Consider the following 23,783-nt stretch of genomic DNA (forward strand, 5'->3'; position numbering starts at 1 on the left):
TATTTGGATATTCTCTACATTTCAGGATTTTATCTATATATAATAATATAAAACACCATCTCTCTCATATTATCTAGATTCCATGACTGTACTCTATATATAATAATATAATACATTATCTTTCAAGATTTCTCCCTTAAAGGGTACCTCTCATCAAAAAAACTTTTGATATATTATAGATTAATGTATGCAGAATAACTTTACAATTGCATGTTATTAAAACATATGCTTCTTTCTATTTAATTTTCCACTTTGAAGAAATGACCACTAGGGGTCTCCCTACCAGTCCTGGCAGCAAGCATTTCAGACTCATGCTGGAGTCCTAAACACTACGAGCTTCCAGTCTGCTTTGTTCACAAAGGAGAACACTCGGAGATGCCAGCCTGCTTTGTTCACAGCCTGTTTGGCTGTGAACAAAGCAGGCTGGCAGCTCTGAGTGTTTAGGACTCCAGCATGAGTCAGAAATGCTTGCTGACAGGACTGATCGTGAAAAATACAATAGGAAGAAGCATATTTTTCATTAACATGCTATTGGAAAGTTATTCAACATTCATTAATCTAAAATATATCAAAAGTTTATTTGATGAGAGGTCCCCTTTAACAGATGTAGTAAACAGAGATCTGTATTACATGTGTGAGACATAATAAATGTGGCCACATGTACTATCACATATGTAACTCAGACAGCCTCTGTGCAATATTACAACCCCTCCCTCCATATACAGTCGTCCCCCAAGTTACAATATTAATTGGTTCTGGGACGACCATTGTATGTTGAAACCATTGTATGTTGAGACCAGAACTCTATGGAAACCTGGTAATTGGTTCTAAAGGCACCAAAATCTCATCCAAAGAAATAGGAAAAAGTGAGAATTAAAGAAAAATAAGTAGATAACTAATACAGATAAAGAAAATCCTTACATATAAGAAAGAGCTGCTGGGAGCTGTAAATCATTGTCTATGTCAGTGTTTCCCAAGCATGGAGCCCCCAGCTGTTGCAAAACTACAACTCCCGGCATGCCCGGACAGCCGAAGGCTGTCCGGGCATGCTGGGAATTGTAGCTTTGCAGCAGCTGGGGGCACCCTGCTTGGGAAACACTGGTCTATGTAGAGGACAGGAGCTTCTTCGGGGTCCTGTACAATACATGCAGTGTCCTAAAAAAGTAACATGGAGTCGCCCTCACCTGGTGTCCAGAGAAGCAGGTAACCCTGGTACAGGTAAAGTATACAGAACATGTAATACCTCCCTGTTCTGTAGGGGGCACTACTAGACATCAGTCAGTGCATACACTTAAGTAATACACTTAAGTAATACAGGGGTTTTCCTATTCTGATTGGTCCGTTCTTCCAGCTATTGACACGTTTCACAGATCTGGACTGTCTGTAGCATTGTATGTTGAGTCTGGTTTCAACCTACAATGGCCCAGAAAAGACCATTGTATGTTGAAACTATTGTATGTTGAGGCCATTGTAAGTTGAGGGATCACTGTAATGTCACACATGTAATATAGATGCTTGTATGTTGTATCACACATGTTATACAGAAGGTCACTGTTTAATATCAAACATATAATACAGACTCTCCACTTTATAATTCATATCACACATGTAATATAGATGGTAACTGGTCATGTAACCTATGACGCATATAATACACAGTCGCTCCTCCTTTAAAATAGTATATATGTGATACTGAGGCTTCTTGTATAATAATACACATGTAATAACCCACATTCAATACTGTTGCCCTAGTAATGTCACATTTTTTTTCCATGTACCAAAACATACAACCATACAATACAAATAATCTAGATGTAATATCACACATGTAATGCAGATATTCTCCCCATGTAATATCACAAATGAAATGTAATATAGACATTTACAACACCCCTTGTAACATGACACGTGCTCCCTATATGTCACAAGTAATAGACATTCTCCGTATAATATCAAATCTAATACAAGTTACATAGTTACATAGTTACATAGTACGGTTGAAAAAAGACATATGTCCATCAAGTTCAACCAGGGAATTGAAGGGTAGGGGTGTGGCGCGATATTGGGGAAGGGATGGGATTTTATATTTCTTCATAAGCATTAATGTTATTTTGTTCCAGGAATGTATCTAATCCTGTTTTAAAGCTGTTAATTTTTCCTGCTGTGACCAGTTCCTGAGGTAGACTGTTCCATAAGTTCACAGTCCTCACGGTAAAGAAGGCGTGTCGCCCCTTGAGACTAAACTTTTTCTTCTCCAGACGGAGGGAGTGCCCCCTCGTCCTTTGGGGGGGTTTAACCTGGAACAGTTTTTCTCCATATTTTTTGTATGGGCCATTAATATACTTATATACGTTTATCATATCCCCCCTTAAACGTCTCTTCTCAAGACTAAACAATTGTAACTCCTTTAATCGCTCCTCATAGCTAAGATGTTCCATACCCCATATTAGTTTAGTTGCACGTCTCTGCACCCTTTCCAACTCCGCAGTGTCCCTTTTATGAACAGGCGACCAAAACTGAACAGCATATTCCAGGTGAGGCCGTACCAATGCTTTATAAAGGGGGAGTATTATGTCCCTGTCCCTTGAGTCCATGCCTCTTTTGATACATGACAATATCCTGCCGGCTTTGGAAGCAGCAGCCTGACATTGCATGCTATTCTGTAGTCTGTGATCTACAAGTTCACCCAGATCCTTCTCTACCAGTGACTCTGCCAGTTTAATCCCCCCTAAGACATACGACGCATGCAGGTTATTAGTACCCAGATGCATAACTTTACATTTATCCACATTGAACCTCATTTGCCAAGTGGATGCCCAGACACTTAGTCTATCCAAGTCATCTTGTAACTTATGCACATCCTCTATAGACTGTACCGTGCTACAAAGCTTGGTGTCATCTGCAAAGTTGCCTGTGTATCTTCATATTTAATACACAAACTCTTCATGTGATATTGCACTGAATACAAAGGCTACCTGTGTAATATCACATATGTTACACAGACACTCAATTGTCTCTATGCTATATTACATGGACAGTGTCTGTGATATATGTGATATTACAAAGGGAGAATTTGTATTAAGCATCATTTTACATGGTGAATGTCTGTATTGAATATGATATTACACAGTGATTACATGTGATATTGCATGGGGTGCGTCTGTGTTACATGCATGATATTTTGTGTAATATTACACAATTAGCGTTTGCATTGCTTGTGATATTACATAGGGAGTGTTTGTATTACAAGGGATATTACACAGAGGGTGTATTTATAACGTGTGATAAACATACAATACAAACAAAGACACTCCCAATATAATATCACACATAACCCAAATGTTAGCTGTGTAATATCATATGTAATACAGACACTACCTATGTCATATCACATGTACAACAGACACTACCTATGTAATATAATATGTAATAAAGACACTCCCGTGTGTGATATTACACAGAGGGAATTTGTATTACATGTGAAATCGCACATTATACACTTTCCATGTAATATCACATGTAATACAAACTCTCCTTGTGTAATATTACATATGTGACACAGACATTCCCCTTTCTGCTCCACGGGAGATTTCTGTCGCCTTAGGAAACCTGCGTTACGGTTTGACAGGTGTAATAGAAGCAGCCCTCGTTTAATATTACATGTAATACAGACATTCCCTGTGTAATATCACACATATTACACAGACACTCTTCAAGTAATATTAGATGTAATACCAACACTCCCTGTGTAATATCACTCCTGTGACCCGGACACTGTCTATGTAATAACACATTTAATAAGAACGCTCTAGTGTAATGAAATTCAAATGCTCCCTGTGAAATATCACACATAAAACGAACACCTCTTCATGTAAGGTCACATATTATACACACAGTAATATCACACGTGCAGGATACATTGTTCCTTTATTGCATGCACAGACATATATATAGGTTATATTGTATACTGATAGGGACAGGTTGTATTTCAGTATAGTGGGATAGATTAATGTACCGTATATACTCGAGTATAAGCCGACCCAAATATAAGCCGAGGCCCCTAATTTTACCCCCAAAACCCAGGAAGAGTTATTGACTCTACTATAAGCCTAGGGGGGAAATACATCATCCCCCCCTGTCATCATCCAGACCCCTGTCATTAACACCCCCATCATCATCACCCTGTCATCATCCCCCTCGTCATCATCACCGCCTGTCATCATCCAGACCCCCGTCATTAACACCCCCGTCATCATCACCCCATCATCATCAATCACCCTGTCATCATCCCCCTCGTCATCATCACCGCCTGTCAATCCCTTCATCAGTGGTCTTCAACCTTTGGACCTCCAGATGTTGCAAAACTACAACTCCCAGCATGCCCGGACAGCCATCGGCTGTCCGGGCATGCTGGGAGTTGTAGTTTCAAAACATCTGGAGGTCCACAGGTTGAAGACCACTGCGGCCTTTCGTCATCATCCAGACCCCCCTTTAGTTTTGTACTCACCTCCCCTCGGTGGGAAGGAAAGGTGAGCTGGTCCGGGCCATCTATGCTGCAGGGACTGTCCGGTGGGGAGGGTTAGTCGTTCCGGCCTGTCCATATTCACCGGGAGGCCCTGTTCTCCGCTCCGGGCCCGGCCCCGGACTAGTGACGTTGCCTTGACGAGGACCCGCAGGGACGTCCGTACGCAGTAGACGTCCCTGCGAATGAACGTCCCTTTGCGTCTTCGTCAAGGCAACGTCACTAGGCCGGGGCCGGCCCGGAGTGGAGAAGAGGGCCTCCCAAAGAAAATGGACAGGCCGGAACGACTAAAGCTCCCGACCGGACGGTCCCTGAAGCATAGATGGCCCAGACCAGCTCACCCTTCCTTCCCATCGAGGGGAGGTGAGTAGAAAACTAAAGGGGGGTCTGGATGATGATGAAGGCCGCAGTGGTCTTCAACCTGCGGACCTCCAGATGTTTCAAAACTACAACTCCCACCATGCCCAGACAGCCCATGGCTGTCCGGGCATGGTGGGAGTTGTAGTTTTGCAACATCTGTAGGTCCGCAGGTTGAAGACCACTGAAGGGATTGACAGGCGGAGAGTTCACTCGAGTATAAGCCAAGGGGGGCGTTTTCAGCACAATTATACTCGAGAATATACGGTAAGTGTACATGTTGGCTTCTAGGTGTATTCTCTCATATTTCCTGGCAGGTAGAAAAGCTAGAATTGAGATGCATTTTCCCATATGATTCTCTGTGGAAACCCTCCCTTATCTCTGCTCTCTCTCTCTCGGCCGGCATGTGGCACTGATCCATTATAGTCTGTTGCTATTTACGGTGACAGGTGACCGTGCAGAGATTGGCTGACGATAGAAGGGTCAGTGAGCGTGACAGGCCTGTCATGTAAAGGTTATATGAGGGTTATGGACTATGTAGACACAGCAGAATAGATACATGGCAGCATCTAGTTCATTTGCTCGATCACTTCACTGTAAGCGTACATGCCGGATGATGGATCCTGGGAGATCAGCATTCCCAGGTCTGACCAAATCAGATGGCTGTAAACATAGCGACAGTGATTATCCAGCTTGCTATGACCCCGATGAGACCTGGCCAGACAGGTGTCATATAGGAACAATAATGAGGATCTGGGTAGGCTTCACTTCCTTGTTATAAATCTGAGCACCACCAGAGCCTTAAAGGGGTATTCCGGTGAAAACCTTTTTTCTTTTAAATCAACTGGTGGCAGAAAGTTAAACATATTTGTAAATTTCTTCTATTAAAAAAATCTTAATCCTTCCAGTACTTATTAGCTGCTGAATGCTACAAAGGAAATTCCTTTCTTTTTGGAACACTGATGACATCACAAGCACAGTGCTCTCTGCTGACATCTCTGTCCATTTTGCAACCGTGCATAGCAGATTTATGCTAAGAGCAGCATGGTGGCTCAGTGGTTAGCACTGCTGCCTTGCAGTGCTGGGGACTTGGGTTCAAATCCCACTAAGGACAGCAATAAATAAACCATTATTATTATTATAATAACGTCAGCAGAGAGAACTGTGCTCGTGATGTCATCAGAGAGCATTCCAAAAAAATTTTTTTTTTTTATAGAAGTAATTTACAAATATGTTTAACTTTCTGCCACCAGTTGATTTAAAAGAAAAAAGGTTTTCACCGGAGTACCCCTTTAATATGTCCATACATAGGCAAACATATAACCAGATATATACTAAGGTCACATACTATGGGCCTTGCTATTGTGAACTACTAATACATAACTAATAACAGGAGTCTGGAGTAACAGGAGCTATGGGGCAGTCTATCATATGAACATTACCTCTCCAGGTATCGCTCATACTTATTATACAGGATCAGGCTGGCACCGGAGTGAGCAGAGGGCATCTTCCATTCTCTAGTATATAGGACTTGTCAGTGAAATTAAGAGCGAAGAGTGACATTAACTATTTGTATGAATGTGGCTCAGCCAGTGCCCTAGACACAATGCCAGGAGGGTGTCTGACAGGCCTGAAGTGTCATGTTTCCTGACTGGATTCTATGTCCTGGCCTGGTCTCTGGTTTGTCTTTCACTTGCATTGGTTGCTATTGTTTGACGATTTAAATTACCCGTGTAACGTTACGTTTTGCTGTGTAGAGGTGTCATGTGTTCTGCTCCATCATCGCGATTGTGCTGCAAATAATATTCATTACAGGCTGCTGGGTTAACCCTCTCTTGGAACTACAGTGCACAGTTCAGTAGAGTAGAAATCCACTATACCTGTCATAACCCTAAAGAATGTATTATTATTACTCCCAGAAACTCCACACATCATCCAGCCGGAATAGCCCAGACAAACTCCAGGGGCAAGAAGAAGTGCCCAACCAACTGCTAAGACTAACAAAAAAGGCCAGCAGCTAAAACTAACTGGAAAGGCCAGGAACGGAGTCTGGCCAGAAGCTTAAATTAAACCAAAAGGGCCAGGAACAAAGTCTGGCCAGCAGCTAAGATTAACATGAAAGACGGGGAGCAAAAACGGGGAGTAGATAAGACTAACATGAAAGACGGGGAGCAAAAACGGGGAGTAGATAAGACTAACATGAAAGACGGGGAGCAAAAACGGGGAGTAGATAAGACTAACATGAAAGATGGGGAGCAAAAACGGGGAGTAGATAAGACTAACATGAAAGACCAGGAGCAAAGTGGCTCAGGAAAAAGGTCTACACTGGATCAACCAAGTTCAGAGCAGCAGATACATTGTAATAAAGGTGGAGGAGGGGACAGTAAGGGCACAGAAATATGGAGGGCACAGTACAGGCACAGAGATATGGAGGGAACAGTAAAGGCACAGAGATATGGAGGGCACAGTACAGGCACAGAGATATGGAGGGTACAGTAAAGGCACAGAGATATGGAGGGCACAGTAAAGGCACAGAGATATGGAGGGCACAGTACAGGCACAGAGATATGGAGGGCACAGTACAGGCACAGAGATATGGAGGGCACAGTACAGGCACAGAGATATGGAGGGCACAGTACAGGCACAGAGATATGGAGGGCACAGTAAAGGCACAGAGATATGGAGGGCACAGTACAGGCACAGAGATATGGAGGGCATAGTACAGGCACAGAGATATGGAGGGCACAGTACAGGCACAGAGATATGGAGGGCACAGTACAGGCACAGAGATATGGAGGGCACAGTACAGGCACAGAGATATGGAGGGCACAGTACAGGCACAGAGATATGGAGGACACAGTACAGGCACAGAGATATATATGCACTGATACCAGGCAGGCTACATCATGTTGGGCCCAGTGCTGGCCGCATACAGTGTTTCCAGTCCACAGTGTCCCTGCCAGTCCAGGGGTCAATGTCTTTTATGTGACCAAGATAAACATTCACTAATATTCAGATAATATTCAATTAAAAGATTAGATAAGGGTTAGGACTAGTCTTTTTCCTCTTTAACCTGCTACTAGTAAACTACAACACATAATTCAGCTTCTCACTGCTAATATACTACTTCATCACATTTACTTACTACTGGTGAACTACTACACCCATCACTTCTCAATGCAAATATATTGCTTATCCCCATAAACATGATACTTGTAAACGAATACACCGATCACTCAGCTCCCCACTGCAAACATGCCTATACGGCTTCTCATATTACAAAAACAGATCTTTTACCACTACTAGTCCTATTCGGGAACATATTGTAGACAAACTACTATACCCATCATTATGTTACAGACACGATTAATCACGTCATTTCCTATATCATGTCCAGGGGTTCCAATGATGCACAGGGACGATGACTCTCATCAGATGTCACCTACAACAGTTTCATCAAAGTGAAATGAATATATTGGCAACTTTCTTAAAGGGTACCTCTCATCAAAAAAACTTTTGATATATTATAGATTAATGTATGCAGAATAACTTTACAATTGCATCTTATTAAAAAATATGCTTCTTTCTATTTAATTTTCCACTTTGAAGAAATGACCACTAGGGGTCTCCCTACCAGTCCTGGCAGCAAGCATTTCAGACTCATGCTGGAGTCCTAAACACTATGAGCTGCCAGTCTGCTTTGTTCACAAAGGAGAACGCTCAGAGCTGCCAGCCTGCTTTGTTCACAGACTGTTTGGCTGTGAACAAAGCAGGCTGGCAGCTCTGAGTGTTTAGGACTCCAGCATGAGTCAGAAATGCTTGCTGACAGGACTGATCAGGAAAAAGACAATAGAAAGAAGCATATTTTTCATTAACATGCTATTGGAAAGTTATTCAACATTCATTAATCTAAAATACATCAAAAGTTTATTTGATGAGAGGTACCCTTTAAGAACATTGTGCTTTCTTTCTTTGCCATTCCTGTTTGCAGTCTGAACAGCCATTGTTTACATCCAGAAGCGCAGGGCACGTATATAATACCTGACACTGCTTATTAGTTCCTTATTAATATCCTTAATAATATGCCACGTTGGGACAAGACATGGACCTGTGTGAGCAGCACAAGATCAGGACTATAGCACTATAGCCACAGGATGAAAACAATGTTGTCACTGACAGCAAAAAAAGATCCGAAAAATGGTCGGGAATGGAAACAAGAAGTCTATCAGAAAGTTACAGAACTTTTCTTTGGTCAGAATATGATCAAACACTGACTACTAAATACTACCGAGCACAGATATAGGACACTGCCAGACGGTCCTTAGGGATCCTACACTGTCCAGTAGATCATTGATTGTTCTTCTGGGACGGTGTATGAAAGTTAGTGAGATTTCTAACACATTGTCAGGACATACTACCTGCCCCAGAAGATCATACACTGCCCCCTAGATGCTGCAAGTCCTGAGTTCACACTTAGAACCAGAGGGGGGGGGGGGGGGGGACATTCATCCTGCACTGCCCCATCCATCATACACTTCCCCAGATCCACTATAGGGCCTGATCTAACACACTTGCAGGACAATATGGACTGCATGGTAGAACATACATTGACCCTGAGATACAACAGGGCTGAGATCTAACACACTGCCGGCAGATGCTACATGCCCCAGGAGACCATACACTTAGTCTGAGTTACTAGAGTGCAAGGAGAACCTACTCAGTCCCAGGAGAACATAGAGAGTCCCAGAAGAACATACTGTATATCCTGCAATACTCTATAGATCACTGACCAAGAGATACTACAGGGCCCAGATATAGCACACTGCTGGGCGATTGTACATTCCACCTGGAGATCATACAGGACCCTAAACAGTCCCACACTACCCAGTAGAACACACACAGACCCAGAGATAATACACTGTCCCAAGAATCAGACATTTTCCAAGGAGTGTACACCCCCAGAGGTCCCACACAGTCCTATAAATTATAGATTGCCCTGGGGACCATACACTGAAGGAGGAATACATAAGGTCCCACAACACCTAATGCTGTCCCCTCCTGCTGATTTTACCTGGTCCTCTCTAGCTGGTGTCCCCCAATTTCCTCCAGCTAATGTCCCCATCACCTACAGCTGTTGTCCCCTGGTCCCCTACAGATGATGTCTCCTGCAGCTGATGCCTCCCGATCCTCCACAAATTATGTCCCCCAGTAACATACAGCTAATGTTTCCTGGTTCCCTCCATCTGATGTCCCCTGCAGCTGATGTCCCCCGGTCCCCTGCAGCTGATGTCCCCCGGTCCCCTGCAGCTGATGTCCCCCGGTCCCCTGCAGCTGATGTCCCCCGGTCCCCTGCAGCTGATGTCCCCCGATCCCCTACAGCTGATGTCCCCCGGTGCCCTGCAGCTAATGTTCCTCGGTCCCCTGCAGCTGAAGTCCCCTGGTACCATGCAGCTGAAGTCCCCCGGTCCCCTCCAGCTGATGTCCCCAGTCCCCTCCAGCTGATGTCCCCAGTCCCCTCCAGCTGATGTCCCCAGTCCCCGGTGCACCCACCTTGGCCGCTACAGATGAGTTGGGCTTCTCCAGCAGGTCCCAGAGCCTCTTGCGCTTGTCTGCGCAGCAGGTGTTGTCGAACTCCTCACCCTCCCGCTCCCGCAGGGTCTCCGCTTCGCGCTTCAGCTCCTCGTTCATCTGCTCCTTCTTCTGGTGGTACCGCGCCTGGCAGCAGGACTCCAGGTAGATCTCGTCGATGCCCCAGTAGTCGAGCTCCTGGCTGAAGGACAGTGCGCACATCTCCTCCATCATGTGCAGTTTGCCCGTGCGGTAGAAGTTCAGGATGGACGTGAAGGCGCCCGGGTGGCGGTCAAAGAAGTACTCGTTCTCCTCCAGGCTGTAGTCGTCGCAGATCTCCATCAGACTCTCATGGCTGTTGCAGTCTCGCAGCTTCCCCAGCCGGGTGCGCGGGAGCCGGTCCAGGGTCCTCCACAGAACCTCATGGGCGAGACCCCCGACGTTCAGCTTCACCCTCCGGGAACAAGCCTTGCTGCGCACAATGTCCATGGGCTCCGGCGGCAGGGAGGCGGTGGAGCGAGAGCCGGGCTTGTTCATCCAGCCCGGCATGATGGCGGTCGGTGCGGGCTACGCGGTCACCTGTGTCCCTTCACCTCCATCCTGACAGCAGCGACACAAGGACGGGCGACTGCGGGGACATCTCCCTCTGCGGTGACCTAGAAGATAAGCGGAGCGGCTTTACCCCTAATCGCCAGCCACAGTAATCAGCTCAGCGGCAGCCGGGAGCTGTCCACACCGAGAGGTTCTGAACTGCTCACTGCATGCCCAGTGCAGGGAGGGGGACACGGAGGACTGTTCTGTACAGGGGGGGGGGGGGGGGGGGGGGGGGGGGACACAGAGGACTGCTCTGTACAGGGTCTGGGGGGACACTGAGGACTGCTCTGTACAGGGTGTGGGGACACTGAGGACTGCTCCGTACAGGGTCTGGGGGGACACTGAGGACTGCTCTGTACAGGGTCTGCGGGGACACTGAGGACTGCTCTGTACAGGGAGGGGGGACACTGAGGACTGCTCTGTACAGGGAGTGGGGACACTGAGGACTGCTTTGTACAGGGTGTGGGGACACTGAGGACTGCTCTGTACAGGGTGTGGGGTGACACGGAGGACTGTTCTGTACAGGGTGTGGGGGGACACAGGACTTCTCTGTACAGGGAGGGGGGACACGGAGGACTGCTTTGTATAGGGAGGGGGGGACACCGAGGACTGCTCTGTACAGGGTGTGGGGTGACACTGAGGACTGCATTATACAAGGTGTGGGGTGACACTGAGGACTGCTCTGTACAGGGTGTGGGGGGACACTGAGGACTGCTCTTCACAGGGTGTGGGGTGACACTGAGGACTGTTCTGTACAGGGTGTGGGGGGGGACACTGAGGACTGCTCTGTACAGGGTGTGGGGGGACACTGAGGACTGCTCTGTACAGGGTGTGGGGTGACACTGAGGACTGCTCTGTACAGGGTGTGGGGGGACACTGAGGACTGCTCTGTACGGGGTGTGGGGTAACACTGAGGACTGTTCTGTACAGGGGTGGGGTGACACTGAGGACTGCTCTGTACAGGGTGTGGGGTAACACTGAGGACTGCTTTGTACAGGGGTGGGGTGACACTGAGGACTGTTCTGTACAGGGTGTGGGGGGACACTGAGGATTGTTTTGTACAGGGTGTGGGGGGACACTGAGAACTGTCCTGTACAGGGTATGGGGGGGGGACACTGAGGACTGCTCTGTACAGGGTGTGGGTGGACACTGAGGACTGTCCTGTACAGGGTGTGGGGTGACACTGAGGACTGCTCTGTACAGGGTATGGGGGGACACTGAGGACTGCTCTGTACAGGGTGTGGGGGGGACACTGAGGACTGCTCTGTACAGGGTGTGGGGTGACACTGAGGACTGCTCTGTACAGGGTGTGGGGTGACACTGAGGACTGCTCTGTACAGAGTGTGGGGTGACACTGAGGACTGCTCTGTACAGGGTGTGGGGGGACACTGAGGACTGCTCTGTACAGGGTGTAGGGGGTGGGGACACTGAGGATTGCTCTGTACAGGATGTGGGGTGACACTGAGGACTGCTCTGTACAGGGTGTGGGGGGACACTGAGGACTGTTCTGTACAGAGTGTGGTGTGACACTGAGGACTGTTCTGTACAAGGTGTGGGGTGACATTGAGGACTGTTCTGTACAAGGTGTGGGGTGACACTGAGGACTGCTCTGTGTATAGAGGGGTAAAACTGAGGACTGCTCTGTACAGGGTGTGGGGGTAACACTGAGGACTGCTCTGTACAGGGTGTGGGGTGACACTAAGGACTGCTCTGTACAGGGTGTGGGGTGACAATGAGGACTGCTCTGTATAGGGTAACACTGAGGACTGCTCTGTACAGCGTGTGGGGTGACACTGAGGACTGCTCTGTACAGGGTGTGGGGTGACACTGAGGACTACTTTGTACAAGGTGTGGGGTGACAATGAGGACTGTTCTGTATAGGGTGTGGGGTAACACTGAGGACTGCTCTGTACAGCGTGTGGGGTAACACTGAGGACTGCTCTATACAGGGTGTGGGGTAACACTGAGGACTGCTCTGTACAGGGTGTGGGGTGACACTGAGGACTGTTCTGTATAGGGTGTGGGGGGGGGGCACTGAGGATTGTTCTGTACAGGGTGTGGGGGGACACTGAGGACTGTCCTGTACAGGGTATGGGGGGGGGGACACTGAGGACTGCTCTGTACAGGGTGTGGGGGGACATTGAGGACTGTCCTGTACAGGGTGTGGGGTGACACTGAGGACTGCTCTGTACAGGGTATGGGGGGACACTGAGGACTGCTCTGTACAGGGTGTGGGGGGACACTGAGGACTGCTCTGTACAGGGTGTGGGGTGACACTGAGGACTGCTCTGTACAGGTTGTGGGGTGACACTGAGGACTGCTCTGTACAGGACAGGGTGTGGGGACACTGAGGATTGCTCTGTACAGGATGTGGGGTGACACTGAGGACTGCTCTGTACAGGGTGTGGGGGGACACTGAGGACTGCTCTGTACAGGGTGTGGGGACACTGAGGACTGCTCTGTACAGGGTGTGGGGTGACACTGAGGACTGCATTATAGAAGGTGTGGGGTGACACTGAGGACTGCTCTGTACAGGGTGTGGGGACACTGAGGACTGCTCTGTACATGGTGTGGGGTGACACTGAGGACTGTTCTGTACAGAGTGTGGTGTGACACTGAGGACTGTTCTGTACAAGGTGTGGGGTGACACTGAGGACTGTTCTGTACAAGGTGTGGGGTGACACTGAGGACTGCTCTGTGTATAGAGGGATAAAACTGAGGACTGCTCTGTACAGGGTGTGGGGGTAACACTGAGGACTGCTCTGTACAGGGTGTGGGGTGACACTAAGGACTGCTCTGTACAGGGTTTGGGGTGACAATGAGGACTGCTCTGTATAGGGTAACACTGAGGAGTGCTCTGTACAGCGTGTGGGGTGACACTGAGGACTGCTTTGTACAGGGTGTGGGGTGACACTGAGGACTGCTCTGTACAGGGTGTGGGGTGACAATGAGGACTGTTCTGTATAGGGTGTGGGGTAACACTGATGACTGCTTTGTACAGCGTGTGGGGTAACACTGAGGACTGCTCTGTACAGGGTGTGGGGTAACACTGAGGACTGCTCTATACAGGGTGTGGGGTAACACTGAGGACTGCTCTGTACAGGGTGTGGGGTGACACTGAGGACTGTTCTGTATAGGGTGTGGGGGGGCACTGAGGACTTCTCTGTACAGGGTGTGGGGTGACACTGAGGACTGTTCTGTATAGGGTGTGGGGGGCACTGAGGACTTCTCTGTACAGGGTGTGGGGTGACACTGAGGACTGCTCTGTACAAGGAGTGGGGTGACACTGAGGACTGCTCTGTACAGGGTGTGGAGGGACACTGAGGACTGTCCTGTACAGGGTGTGGGGTGACACTGAGGACTGCTCTGTACAGGGTATGGGGGGGGGGACACTGAGGATTGCTCTGTACAGGGTGTGGGGTGACACTGAGGACTGCTCTGTACAGGGTGTGGGGTGACACTGAGGACTGCTCTGTACAGAGTGTGGGGTGACACTGAGGACTGCTCTGTACAGGGTGTGGGGGGACACTGAGGACTGCTCTGTACAGGGTGTGGGGGGGACACTGAGGACTGCTCTGTACAGGGTGTGGGGACACTGAGGACTGCTCTGTACAGAGTGTGGGGTGACACTGAGGACTGCTCTGAACAGGGTGTGGGGACACTGAGGACTGCTCTGTACAGGGTGTGGGGTGACACTGAGGACTGCATTATACAAGGTGTGGGGTGACACTGAGGACTGCTCTGTACAGGGTGTGGGGACACTGAGGACTGCTCTGTACAGGGTGTGGGGTGACACTGAGGACTGCTCTGTTCAGGGTGTGGGGTGACACTGAGAGGACTGTTCTGTACAGAGTGTGGTGTGACACTGAGGACTGTTCTGTACAAGGTGTGGGGTGACACTGAGGACTGCTCTGTGTATAGAAGGTTAAAACTGAGGACTGCTCTGTACAGGGTGTGGGGTAACACTGAGGACTGCTCTGTACAGGGTGTGGGGTGACACTGAGGACTGCTCTGTACAGGGTGTGGGGTGACAATGAGGACTGTTCTGTATAGGGTAATACTGAGGACTGCTCTGTACAGCGTGTGGGGTGACACTGAGGACTGCTCTGTACAGGGTGTGGGGTGACACTGAGGACTGCTCTGTACAGGGTGTGGGGTGACAATGAGGACTGTTCTGTATAGGCTGTGGGGTAACACTGAGGACTGCTCTGTACAGCGTGTGGGGTAACACTGAGGACTGCTCTGTACAGAGTGTGGGGTTACACTGAGGACTGCTCTGTATAGGGTGTGGGGTAACACTGAGGACTGCTCTGTACAGGGTGAGGGGTAACACTGAGGACTGCTCTGTACAGGTTGTGGGGTAACACTGAGGACTGCTCTGTGCAGGGTGAGAGGTAACACTGAGGACTGCTCTGTACAGGGTGTGGGGTAACACTGAGGACTGTTCTGTACAGAGCGTGGGGTAAAACTGAGGACTGTTCTGTACAGAATTTGGGGTGACATTGAGGACTGCTCTGTGTACGGAGGGGTAACACTGAGGACTGCTTTGTATAAGGTGTGGGGTAACACTGTGATCTGCTCTGTACAGGGTGTGGGGTGACACTGAGGACTGTTCTGTACAGGGTGTGAGGTAACAACGATTGCTCTGTGCAGTGTGGGGTAACACTGAAGACTGCTTTGTATAGGGAGTGAGGAAACACTGAGGACTGCTCTGTACAGAGCTTGGGGTAACACTGAGGACTGCTTTTTACAGGGTGATACTGAGGACTGCACTGTACAGAGTGTGAGGTCAGTGGCATTGCTAGGGTTGGTGTTAACCGGTGCACTAGAAAATGGTATCTCCCCCCCTCGTGGAAAATTATTTACAGTATTATAATCAAATATACCAATTGCCACGTAAGGGTAAAGTTTTTACCCTGTGAATTAAAGCTTCCTGTGAATTAAAGCTGTGGTTAGGGTATGCTGGGAGTTGTAGTTTTGTAACAGCTGGAGGCACCCTGGTTGGAAAACAATGAGAAAGGTCGATAGATAGATACAGTGGGGGAAAAAGTATTTGGTCAACCACCAATTGTGCAAGTTCTCCCACTTAAAAAGATGAGAGAGGCCTGTAATTTTCACCACAGGTAAACCTCAACTATGAGAGACATAATGAGAGAAAAAAATCCATAAAATCAATCGTCAAACGTTTTCTGTAAGTCTTCACAAGGTTTTCACACACTGTTGCTGGTATTTTGGCCCATTCCTCCATGCAGATCTTCTCTAGAGCAGTGATGTTTTGGGGCTGTCACTGGGCAAAATGGACTTTCAACTCCCTCCAAAAGGTTTTCTATGGGGTTGAGATCTGGAGACTGGCTAGGCCACTCCAGGACCTTGAAATGCTTCTTACGAAGCCACTCCTTCGTCCCCTGGCGGTGTGTTTGGGATCATTCTCATGCTGAAAGACCCAGCCGTTTCATCTTCAATGCCCTTGCTGATGGAAGGAGGTATTCACTCAAAATCTCATGATACATGGCCCTATTCATTCTTTCCTTTACACAGATCAGTCGTCCTGGTCCCTTTGCTGAAAAACAGCGCCAAAGCATGATGTTTCCACCCCCATGCTTCACAGTAGGTATGGTGTTCTTTGCATGCAACTCAGAATTCTTTCTCCTCCAAACACGACGTGTTAAGTTTTTACCAAAAACTTGCTCTCTAGCAAACTTCAGACGGGCCCGGACATGTACTGGTTTAAGCAGGGGGACACATCTGGCACTGCATGATTTGAGTCCCTGGCGGTGTAGTGTGTTAGTGATGGTAGCCTTTGTTACTTTGGTCCCAGCTCTCTGCAGGTCATTCACTAGGTCCCCCCGTGTGGTTCTGGGATTTTTGCTCATCGTTCTTGTGATCATTTTGACACCACGGGGTGAGATCTTGCATGGAGCCCCAGATCGAGGGAGATTATCAGAGGTCTTGTATGTCTTCCATTTTCTAATAATTGCTCCCACAGTTGATTTCTTCACATCAAGCTGCTTGTCTATTGCAGATTCAGTCTTCCCAGCCTGGTGCAGGTATACAATTTTGTTTCTGGTGTCCTTCGACAGCTCTTTGGTCTTGGCCATAGTGGAGTTTGGAGTGTGACTGTTTGAGGTTGTGGACAGGTGCCTTTTATACTGATAACAAGTTCAAACAGGAGCCATTAATACAGGTAACGAGTGGAGGACAGAGGAGACTCTTAAAGGAGAAGTTACAGGTCTGTGAGAGCCAGAAATCTTGGTTGTTTGTAGGTGACCAAATACTTATTTTACCGAGGAATTTACCAATTAATTCATTAGAAATCCTATGATCCTACAATGTGCCTCCTAAAGGGTGCCTTCAGCTGTTGCAAAAAAAAAAAAAAAGAGTATGCTGGGAGTTGTAGTTTTGCAACAGGTGGAGGCACCTTGTTCAGGAAACAATTATCTATGTCCTCTCTATCTATCTCAGTGTTTACCAACCAGGGTGCCTCCAGCTGTTACAAAACTACAACTCCCAGCATACTTGCACAGTGTCTGAGCATGCTGGGAGTTTTAGTTTTGTAGTTTGGCTGGAGCTGGAGGCACCCTGGTTGGGAATCCCATCTATCTGTCAGTGTTCCCCAATCCTCCAGCTGGTGCAAAACTACAACTTTGCTTTCTGCACTGCTGAGCTCCTGTATCCTCTGTACTGTTCAGGAGCTCTTGCTGCTTGCAAGGGTCATGTGATGTTATGATGTCACATGACCCATGCAGTGCAGGGAAAGCTGCCGATCAGCAGAGGAGAAAGAGGAGCTAAGTAAGCCCCCCGCGAGAGCTCTATCCTCCACAGGCCTCCAACTGTCCCAGTCACTGGTTTCTGTATGCGCTCACTGTGCAATGCACTCTGCACTGAGCTCACAAAAACAGCCAGTGACAGGGATGGTCGGACGCACCTGGGTCAGGGTGTCATCCCACCAGAGGGTGTCACCCGGTGCGATCCGCCCCCCCCCTCCGGCAACGCCACTGTGTGAGGTAATACTGAGGACTGCTCTGTACAGAGTGTGGGGTAACACTGAGGACTGTTATGTACAAGGTGAGGGGTAACATTGGGGAATGCTCTGTGTACGGAGGGGTAACACTGAGGGCCGCTCTGTAAAGGGTCTGGGGTAACACCTAGGGCTGCTTTGTGCATAGAGGGGGTTACACTGAGGACTGCTGTATACAGGGTGTGGGGTAACACTAAGGACTGCTCAGTTCAAGGTGTGGGGTAACACTGAGGACTGCTCTGTGTACATAGAGGAAACACTGAGGACTGCTCTGTGTATGAAGGAGGGAACACAAAAGACTGCTTTGTGCATTAAAGGGTAACATTGAGAACTGCTCTGTACACGGAGAGGGTAACACAAAATACTGCTGTGTGTTCGGGAGGGTAACACTGAGGACTGCTCTATGCACAAAGGGGTAATGCTGTGGACTGCTCTATGCACATAGGGGGTAGTAGTGTCCATATTCAGTCCTGTGATGGGAGAGTAGTGTCCATATCCAGTCCTGTGATGGGAGAGTAGTGTCCATGTACAGTCCTGTGATGGGAGAGTAGTGTCCATATCCAGTCCTGTGATGGTAGAGTAGTGTCCATATCAAGTCCTGTGATGGGAGAGTAGTGTCCATGTCCAGTCCTGTGATGGGAGAGTAGTGTCCATGTACAGTCCTGTGATGGGAGAGTAGTGTCCATATCCAGTCCTGTGATGGGAGAGTAGTGTCCATATCAAGTCCTGTGATGGGAGAGTAGTGTCCATGTCCAGTCCTGTGATGGGAGAGTAGTGTCCATGTACAGTCCTGTGATGGGAGAGTAGTGTCCATATCCAGTCCTGTGATGGGAGAGTAGTGTCCATATCAAGTCCTGTGATGGGAGAGTAGTGTCCATGTCCAGTCCTGTGATGGGAGAGTAGTGTCCATATCACATCCTGTGATGGGAGATTAGTGTCCATATCCAGACCTGTGATGGGAAAGTAGTGTCCATGTTCAGTTCTGTGATGGGAGAGTAGTGCCCATATCCAGTCCTGTAATGGGAGATTAGTGTCCATATCCAGTCCTGTGATGGGAGAGTAGTGTCCATATCCAGTCCTGTGATGGGAGAGTAGTGTCCATATCCAGTCCTGTGATGGGAGAGTAGTGTCCATATCCAGTCCTGTGATGGGAGAGTAGTGTCCATATCAAGTCCTGTGATGGGAGAGTAGTGTCCATATCAAGTCCTGTGATGGGAGAGTAGTGTCCATGTCCAGTCCTGTGATGGGAGAGTAGTGTCCATATCACATCCTGTGATGGGAGATTAGTGTCCATATCCAGACCTGTGATGGGAAAGTAGTGTCCATGTTCAGTTCTGTGATGGGAGAGTAGTGCCCATATCCAGTCCTGTAATGGGAGATTAGTGTCCATATCCAGTCCTGTGATGGGAGAGTAGTGTCCATATCCAGTCCTGTGATGGGAGAGTAGTGTCCATATCCAGTCCTGTGATGGGAGAGTAGTGTCCATGTTAAGTCCTGTGATGGGAGAGTAGTGTCCATGTTCAGTCCTGTGATGGGAGAGTAGTGTCCATATCCAGTCCTGTGATGGGAGAGTAGTGTCCATATCCAGTACTGTGATGGGAGAGTAGTGTCCATATCAAGTCCTGTGATGGGAAAGTAGTGTCCATATCCAGTCCTGTAATGGGAGAGTAGTGTCCATATCGAGTCCTGTGATGGGAGAGTAGTGTCCATATCCAGTCCTGTGATGGGAGAGTAGTGTCCATATCCAGTCCTGTAATGGGAGAGTAGTGTCCATATCCAGTCCTGTGATGGGAGAGTAGTGTCCATATCCAGTCCTGTAATGGGAGAGTAGTGTCCATATCCAGTCCTGTGATGGGAGAGTAGTGTCCATGTTCAGTCCTGTAATGGGAGAGTAGTGTCCATATCAAGTCCTGTGATGGGAGAGTAGTGTCCATATCCAGTCCTGTAATGGGAGAATAGTGTCCATATCCAGTCCTGTGATGGGAGAGTAGTGTCCATATTGAGTCCTGTGATGGGAGAGTAGTGTCCATATCCAGTCCTGTGATGGGAGAGTAGTGTCCATGTTCAGTCCTGTGCTGGGAGAGTAGTGTCCATATACAGTTCTGTAATGGGAGAGTAGTGTCCATATCCAGTCCTGTAATGGGAGATTAGTGTCCATATCCAGTCCTGTGATGGGAGAGTAGTGTCCATATCCAGTCCTGTAATGGGAGAGTAGTGTCCATGTCCAGTCCTTTGATGGGAGAGTAGTGTCCATATTCAGTCCTGTGATGGGAGAGTAGTGTCCATATCCAGTCCTGTGATGGGAGAGTAGTGTCCATATCCAGTCCTGTGATGGGAGAGTAGTGTCCATATCCAGTCCTGTGATGGGAGAGTAGTGTCCATATCCAGTCCTGTGATGGGAGAGTAGTGTCCATATCCAGTCCTGTGATGGGAGAGTAGTGTCCATATCCAGTCCTGTGATGGGAGAGTGGTGTCCATATCCAGTCCTGTGATGGGAGAGTAGTGTCCATATCCAGTCCTGTGATGGGAGAGTAGTGTCCATATCAAGTCCTGTGATGGGAGAGTAGTGTCCATATCCAGTCCTGTGATGGGAGAGTAGTGTCCATATTCAGTCCTGTGATGGGAGAGTAGTGTCCATATCGAGTCCTGTGATGGGAGAGTAGTGTCCATATCCAGTCCTGTGATGGGAGAGTAGTGTCCATGTTCAGTCCTGTGATGGGAGAGTAGTGTCCATATCCAGTCCTGTGATGGGATAGTAGTGTCCATATCCAGTCCTGTGATGGGAGAGTACTGTCCATGTTCAGTTCTGTGATGGAAGAGTAGTGTCCATATCCAGTCCTGTGATGGGAGAGCAGTGTCCATGTCCAGTCTTGTTTTGGGGTCAGTAGTGTCCATGTCCAGTCTTGTTTGGGGGTCAGTAGTGTCCATGTCCAGTCTTGTTTGGGGGTCAGTAGTGTCCATGCCCAGTCCTGTAATGCAATAGTGCCCACGTCCATTCCTGTATGTGGGAACAGTGTCCATGCTTACTCCTGTTATGGGGGAAAGTAGCAGGAAGTGTTCCTATCCAGTGCTGTTGCAGGGTGGTGTCCATGTCCAGTCCTGTAAATGATGGGTGGTAGTATCCATGTCCAGTCCTATTGAGGGAAAGTAGCATTTATGTCCAGTCCCGTTGGGCAGGGTGAAGCAGTGCCCATGTACAGTTGTGATGGGGCAAGGGTGTTCAGAAGGGAGTAGTGTCCATGTCCAGTTCTGTTGGGGGGGGGGGGGGAGGGATTTGAAGGGTCTGGTTGTAGGGGTAATAGCACTAATGTCAAGTCCTGTTGTGGGTGGATTGCAATTTCAATGTTGAGTCCTGTTGGGGGTAGTAGTGTCTAAGTCCAGCTTTGCTGGGGGGGGGGGGGGGGGATAGTGTCCATGTCTAGTCACATTAAAAGGAGGGTTTTTGTCCATGTCCAGTCCTGTTAGGGGGTAGAACTGTCCATGTCCAGGCTTGTTGGGGGTAGAAGTGCCCATGACCAGCCCTGTTGGGGGTGCTAGCAGTCCTGTTTAGGGTAGTCGTGTCCATGTTCAGTTGTGTTGAGGTTGTAGTGTCCATGACGAGTCCTGTTGGGGGTAGTAGTGTCCATGTTCAGTCCTGTTTAAGGTAGTAGTGTCAATGTCAAGTCCAGTTGGGGATAGGTAGTAGTGTCCATGAACAGCTGGGAAAGGGAAGTAGTGTCCATGACAAGTCCTGTTGGGGTTAGTGGTGTTGATGTTGACTACTGTTGGGGGTTGTAGTGTCCATATTCAGTCCTGTTGAGGGTAGTAGTGTCCATGTCGAATCCTGTTGGGGGTAATAGTGTCCATGTTCAGTCCTGTTGAGGGTAGTAGTGTCCATTTAGAATCCTGTTGGGGATAGTAGTGTCCATGTTCAGTTGTGTTGAGGGTAGTAGTGTCCATTTAGAATCCTGTTGGGGGTTGTAGTGTCCATATTCAGTCCTGTTGAGGGTAGTAGTTTCCATGTCGAGTCCTGTTAGGGGTAGTAATGTCCATGTCCAGTCCTGTTGAGGGTAGTAGTGTCCATGTCGAGTCCAGTTAGGGGTAGTAGTGTCCATGTTCAGTCCTGTTGAGGGTAGTAGTGTCCATGTCGAGTCCAGTTAGGGGGTAGTATTGCTCTGGCCACCTGTCGGAGTTCTTGGGCTACTGTCCTCTATAAGGGGCAGATGCTGGTGGCCATGTTGGGGGGTCCTGAGTGTGGGGGTTGGGCTGTCGGTGCAGTGTACACCCCTGTACTGATGCAGCACAATGGGCTGTCAGTCATGGGCACAGCGGCCTCCACATCCCCGGCCCCACAATGGACGCAGGAGGCTGCGCCGATCATCATCATCATCACACGTCGCTGCCGCCTGCTCAGTAAATACACCCTGCGCCTTTAAAGACTACCTGCTCGGTGCAGGCTGCGGTACCTGATGCTCCAGATGGCGGGCACAGCCCCCGGCCCCGGCTTCCTCAGGCCTCGCTCCCTGCTCGCGGCTCCCGGATTCTCATCTTTCTGCAGGTTCCTGATGGAAATCAACAAGTCTGAAGCTCCGGCTCCTCCGCATCAGCCCCGACCCTCACAAGATGCAACCTCCAGCTGTCAGTGACGAGAGGACGGGGGCGACCCCTGCAGGTAGGAGCGTGGAGCACAGCCCGCCTGCACCCCTTCCTGCCCGGGATCCGTATCCCCGTCTATGGCCGGTGCCCATCATCACCAGGTCCCTGAGCTCCGGTGTGACCGGTCATTGGTTCCGTCCCCGGTGGTTTCGTGACGTCCAGTGATGTGATCATCTCTCCCGTTCCTATGAATTCAGAGATAACAGTGGGAGTAGCAGCAGGCAATGACAGGCCCTCACAATATAACCAATCCGGATAGCAATGCCTGTGTTGTGAGCCCCAGGGGTCTGCTAGTTGACTTTGGGTCACCCCTGTCCCTAATACCTCCCCCCGCACCTTATCATCCTCTAGAGGCGGCTGGTATCCCCACAATTACCACCTTACATACCCCTTGTCTTCTAACTCTGAAGGTTCCTATGCCCTGGCCTGACCCTCTTTATATTCTGCAGGTGTCCCAGTTCCATATTAATACATGTGCCATATATTTATCAATATCCTAGCAGCCCCCCCCCCCACCCCCTTTTCAATGCAGTGACAGCAGAACATCTACCTCAGTGACTGCAGGACCACCCAGTGACAACAGCAGAACATCACCCCCAGTGACTGCAGGACCACCCAGTGATAACAGCAGAACATCGCCCCCAGTGACTGCAGGACCACCCAGTGACAACAGCAGAACATCACCTCCAGTGACTGCAGGACCACCCAGTGATAACAGCAGAACATCACCCCCAGTGACTGCAGGACCACCCAGTGATAACAGCAGAACATCGCCCCCAGTGACTGCAGGACCACCCAGTGACAACAGCAGAACATCACCTCCAGTGACTGCAGGACCACCCAGTGATAACAGCAGAACATCACCCCCAGTGACTGCAGGACCACCCAGTGACAACAGCAGAACATCACCCCCAGTGACTGCAGGACCACCCAGTGATAACAGCAGAACATCGCCCCCAGTGACTGCAGGACCACCCAGTGACAACAGCAGAACATCACCTCCAGTGACTGCAGGACCACCCAGTGATAACAGCAGAACATCACCCCCAGTGACTGCAGGACCACCCAGTGATAACAGCAGAACATCAC

General features: G+C 48.9%; 1 protein-coding gene across 2 annotated transcripts in view; it reads right to left on the bottom strand.

Annotated features, from left to right (window-relative positions):
* Positions 1 to 23,182, bottom strand: part of KCNB1 (potassium voltage-gated channel subfamily B member 1) — a 97,697-nt gene extending 74,515 nt beyond the window's left edge. The window contains exons 1-2 of one of the 2 annotated variants that reach the window (XM_056548035.1): positions 22,505 to 23,182; positions 10,430 to 11,103 (exon numbers count right to left, since the gene is read on the bottom strand). In XM_056548035.1, coding sequence (XP_056404010.1) covers positions 10,430 to 10,996 — 567 coding nt within the window. In that variant the 5' untranslated portion in view covers positions 10,997 to 11,103; positions 22,505 to 23,182. Of the gene's footprint in view, positions 1 to 10,429; positions 11,104 to 22,481 lie in introns of both variants that reach the window. The other variant, XM_056548037.1, reaches the window with a different exon arrangement.
* Between the last annotated feature and the right edge of the window lie 601 nt (positions 23,183 to 23,783).

This window comes from Hyla sarda, chromosome 12 (genome assembly GCF_029499605.1).
Source record: "Hyla sarda isolate aHylSar1 chromosome 12, aHylSar1.hap1, whole genome shotgun sequence".
NCBI lineage: Eukaryota > Metazoa > Chordata > Amphibia > Anura > Hylidae > Hyla > Hyla sarda.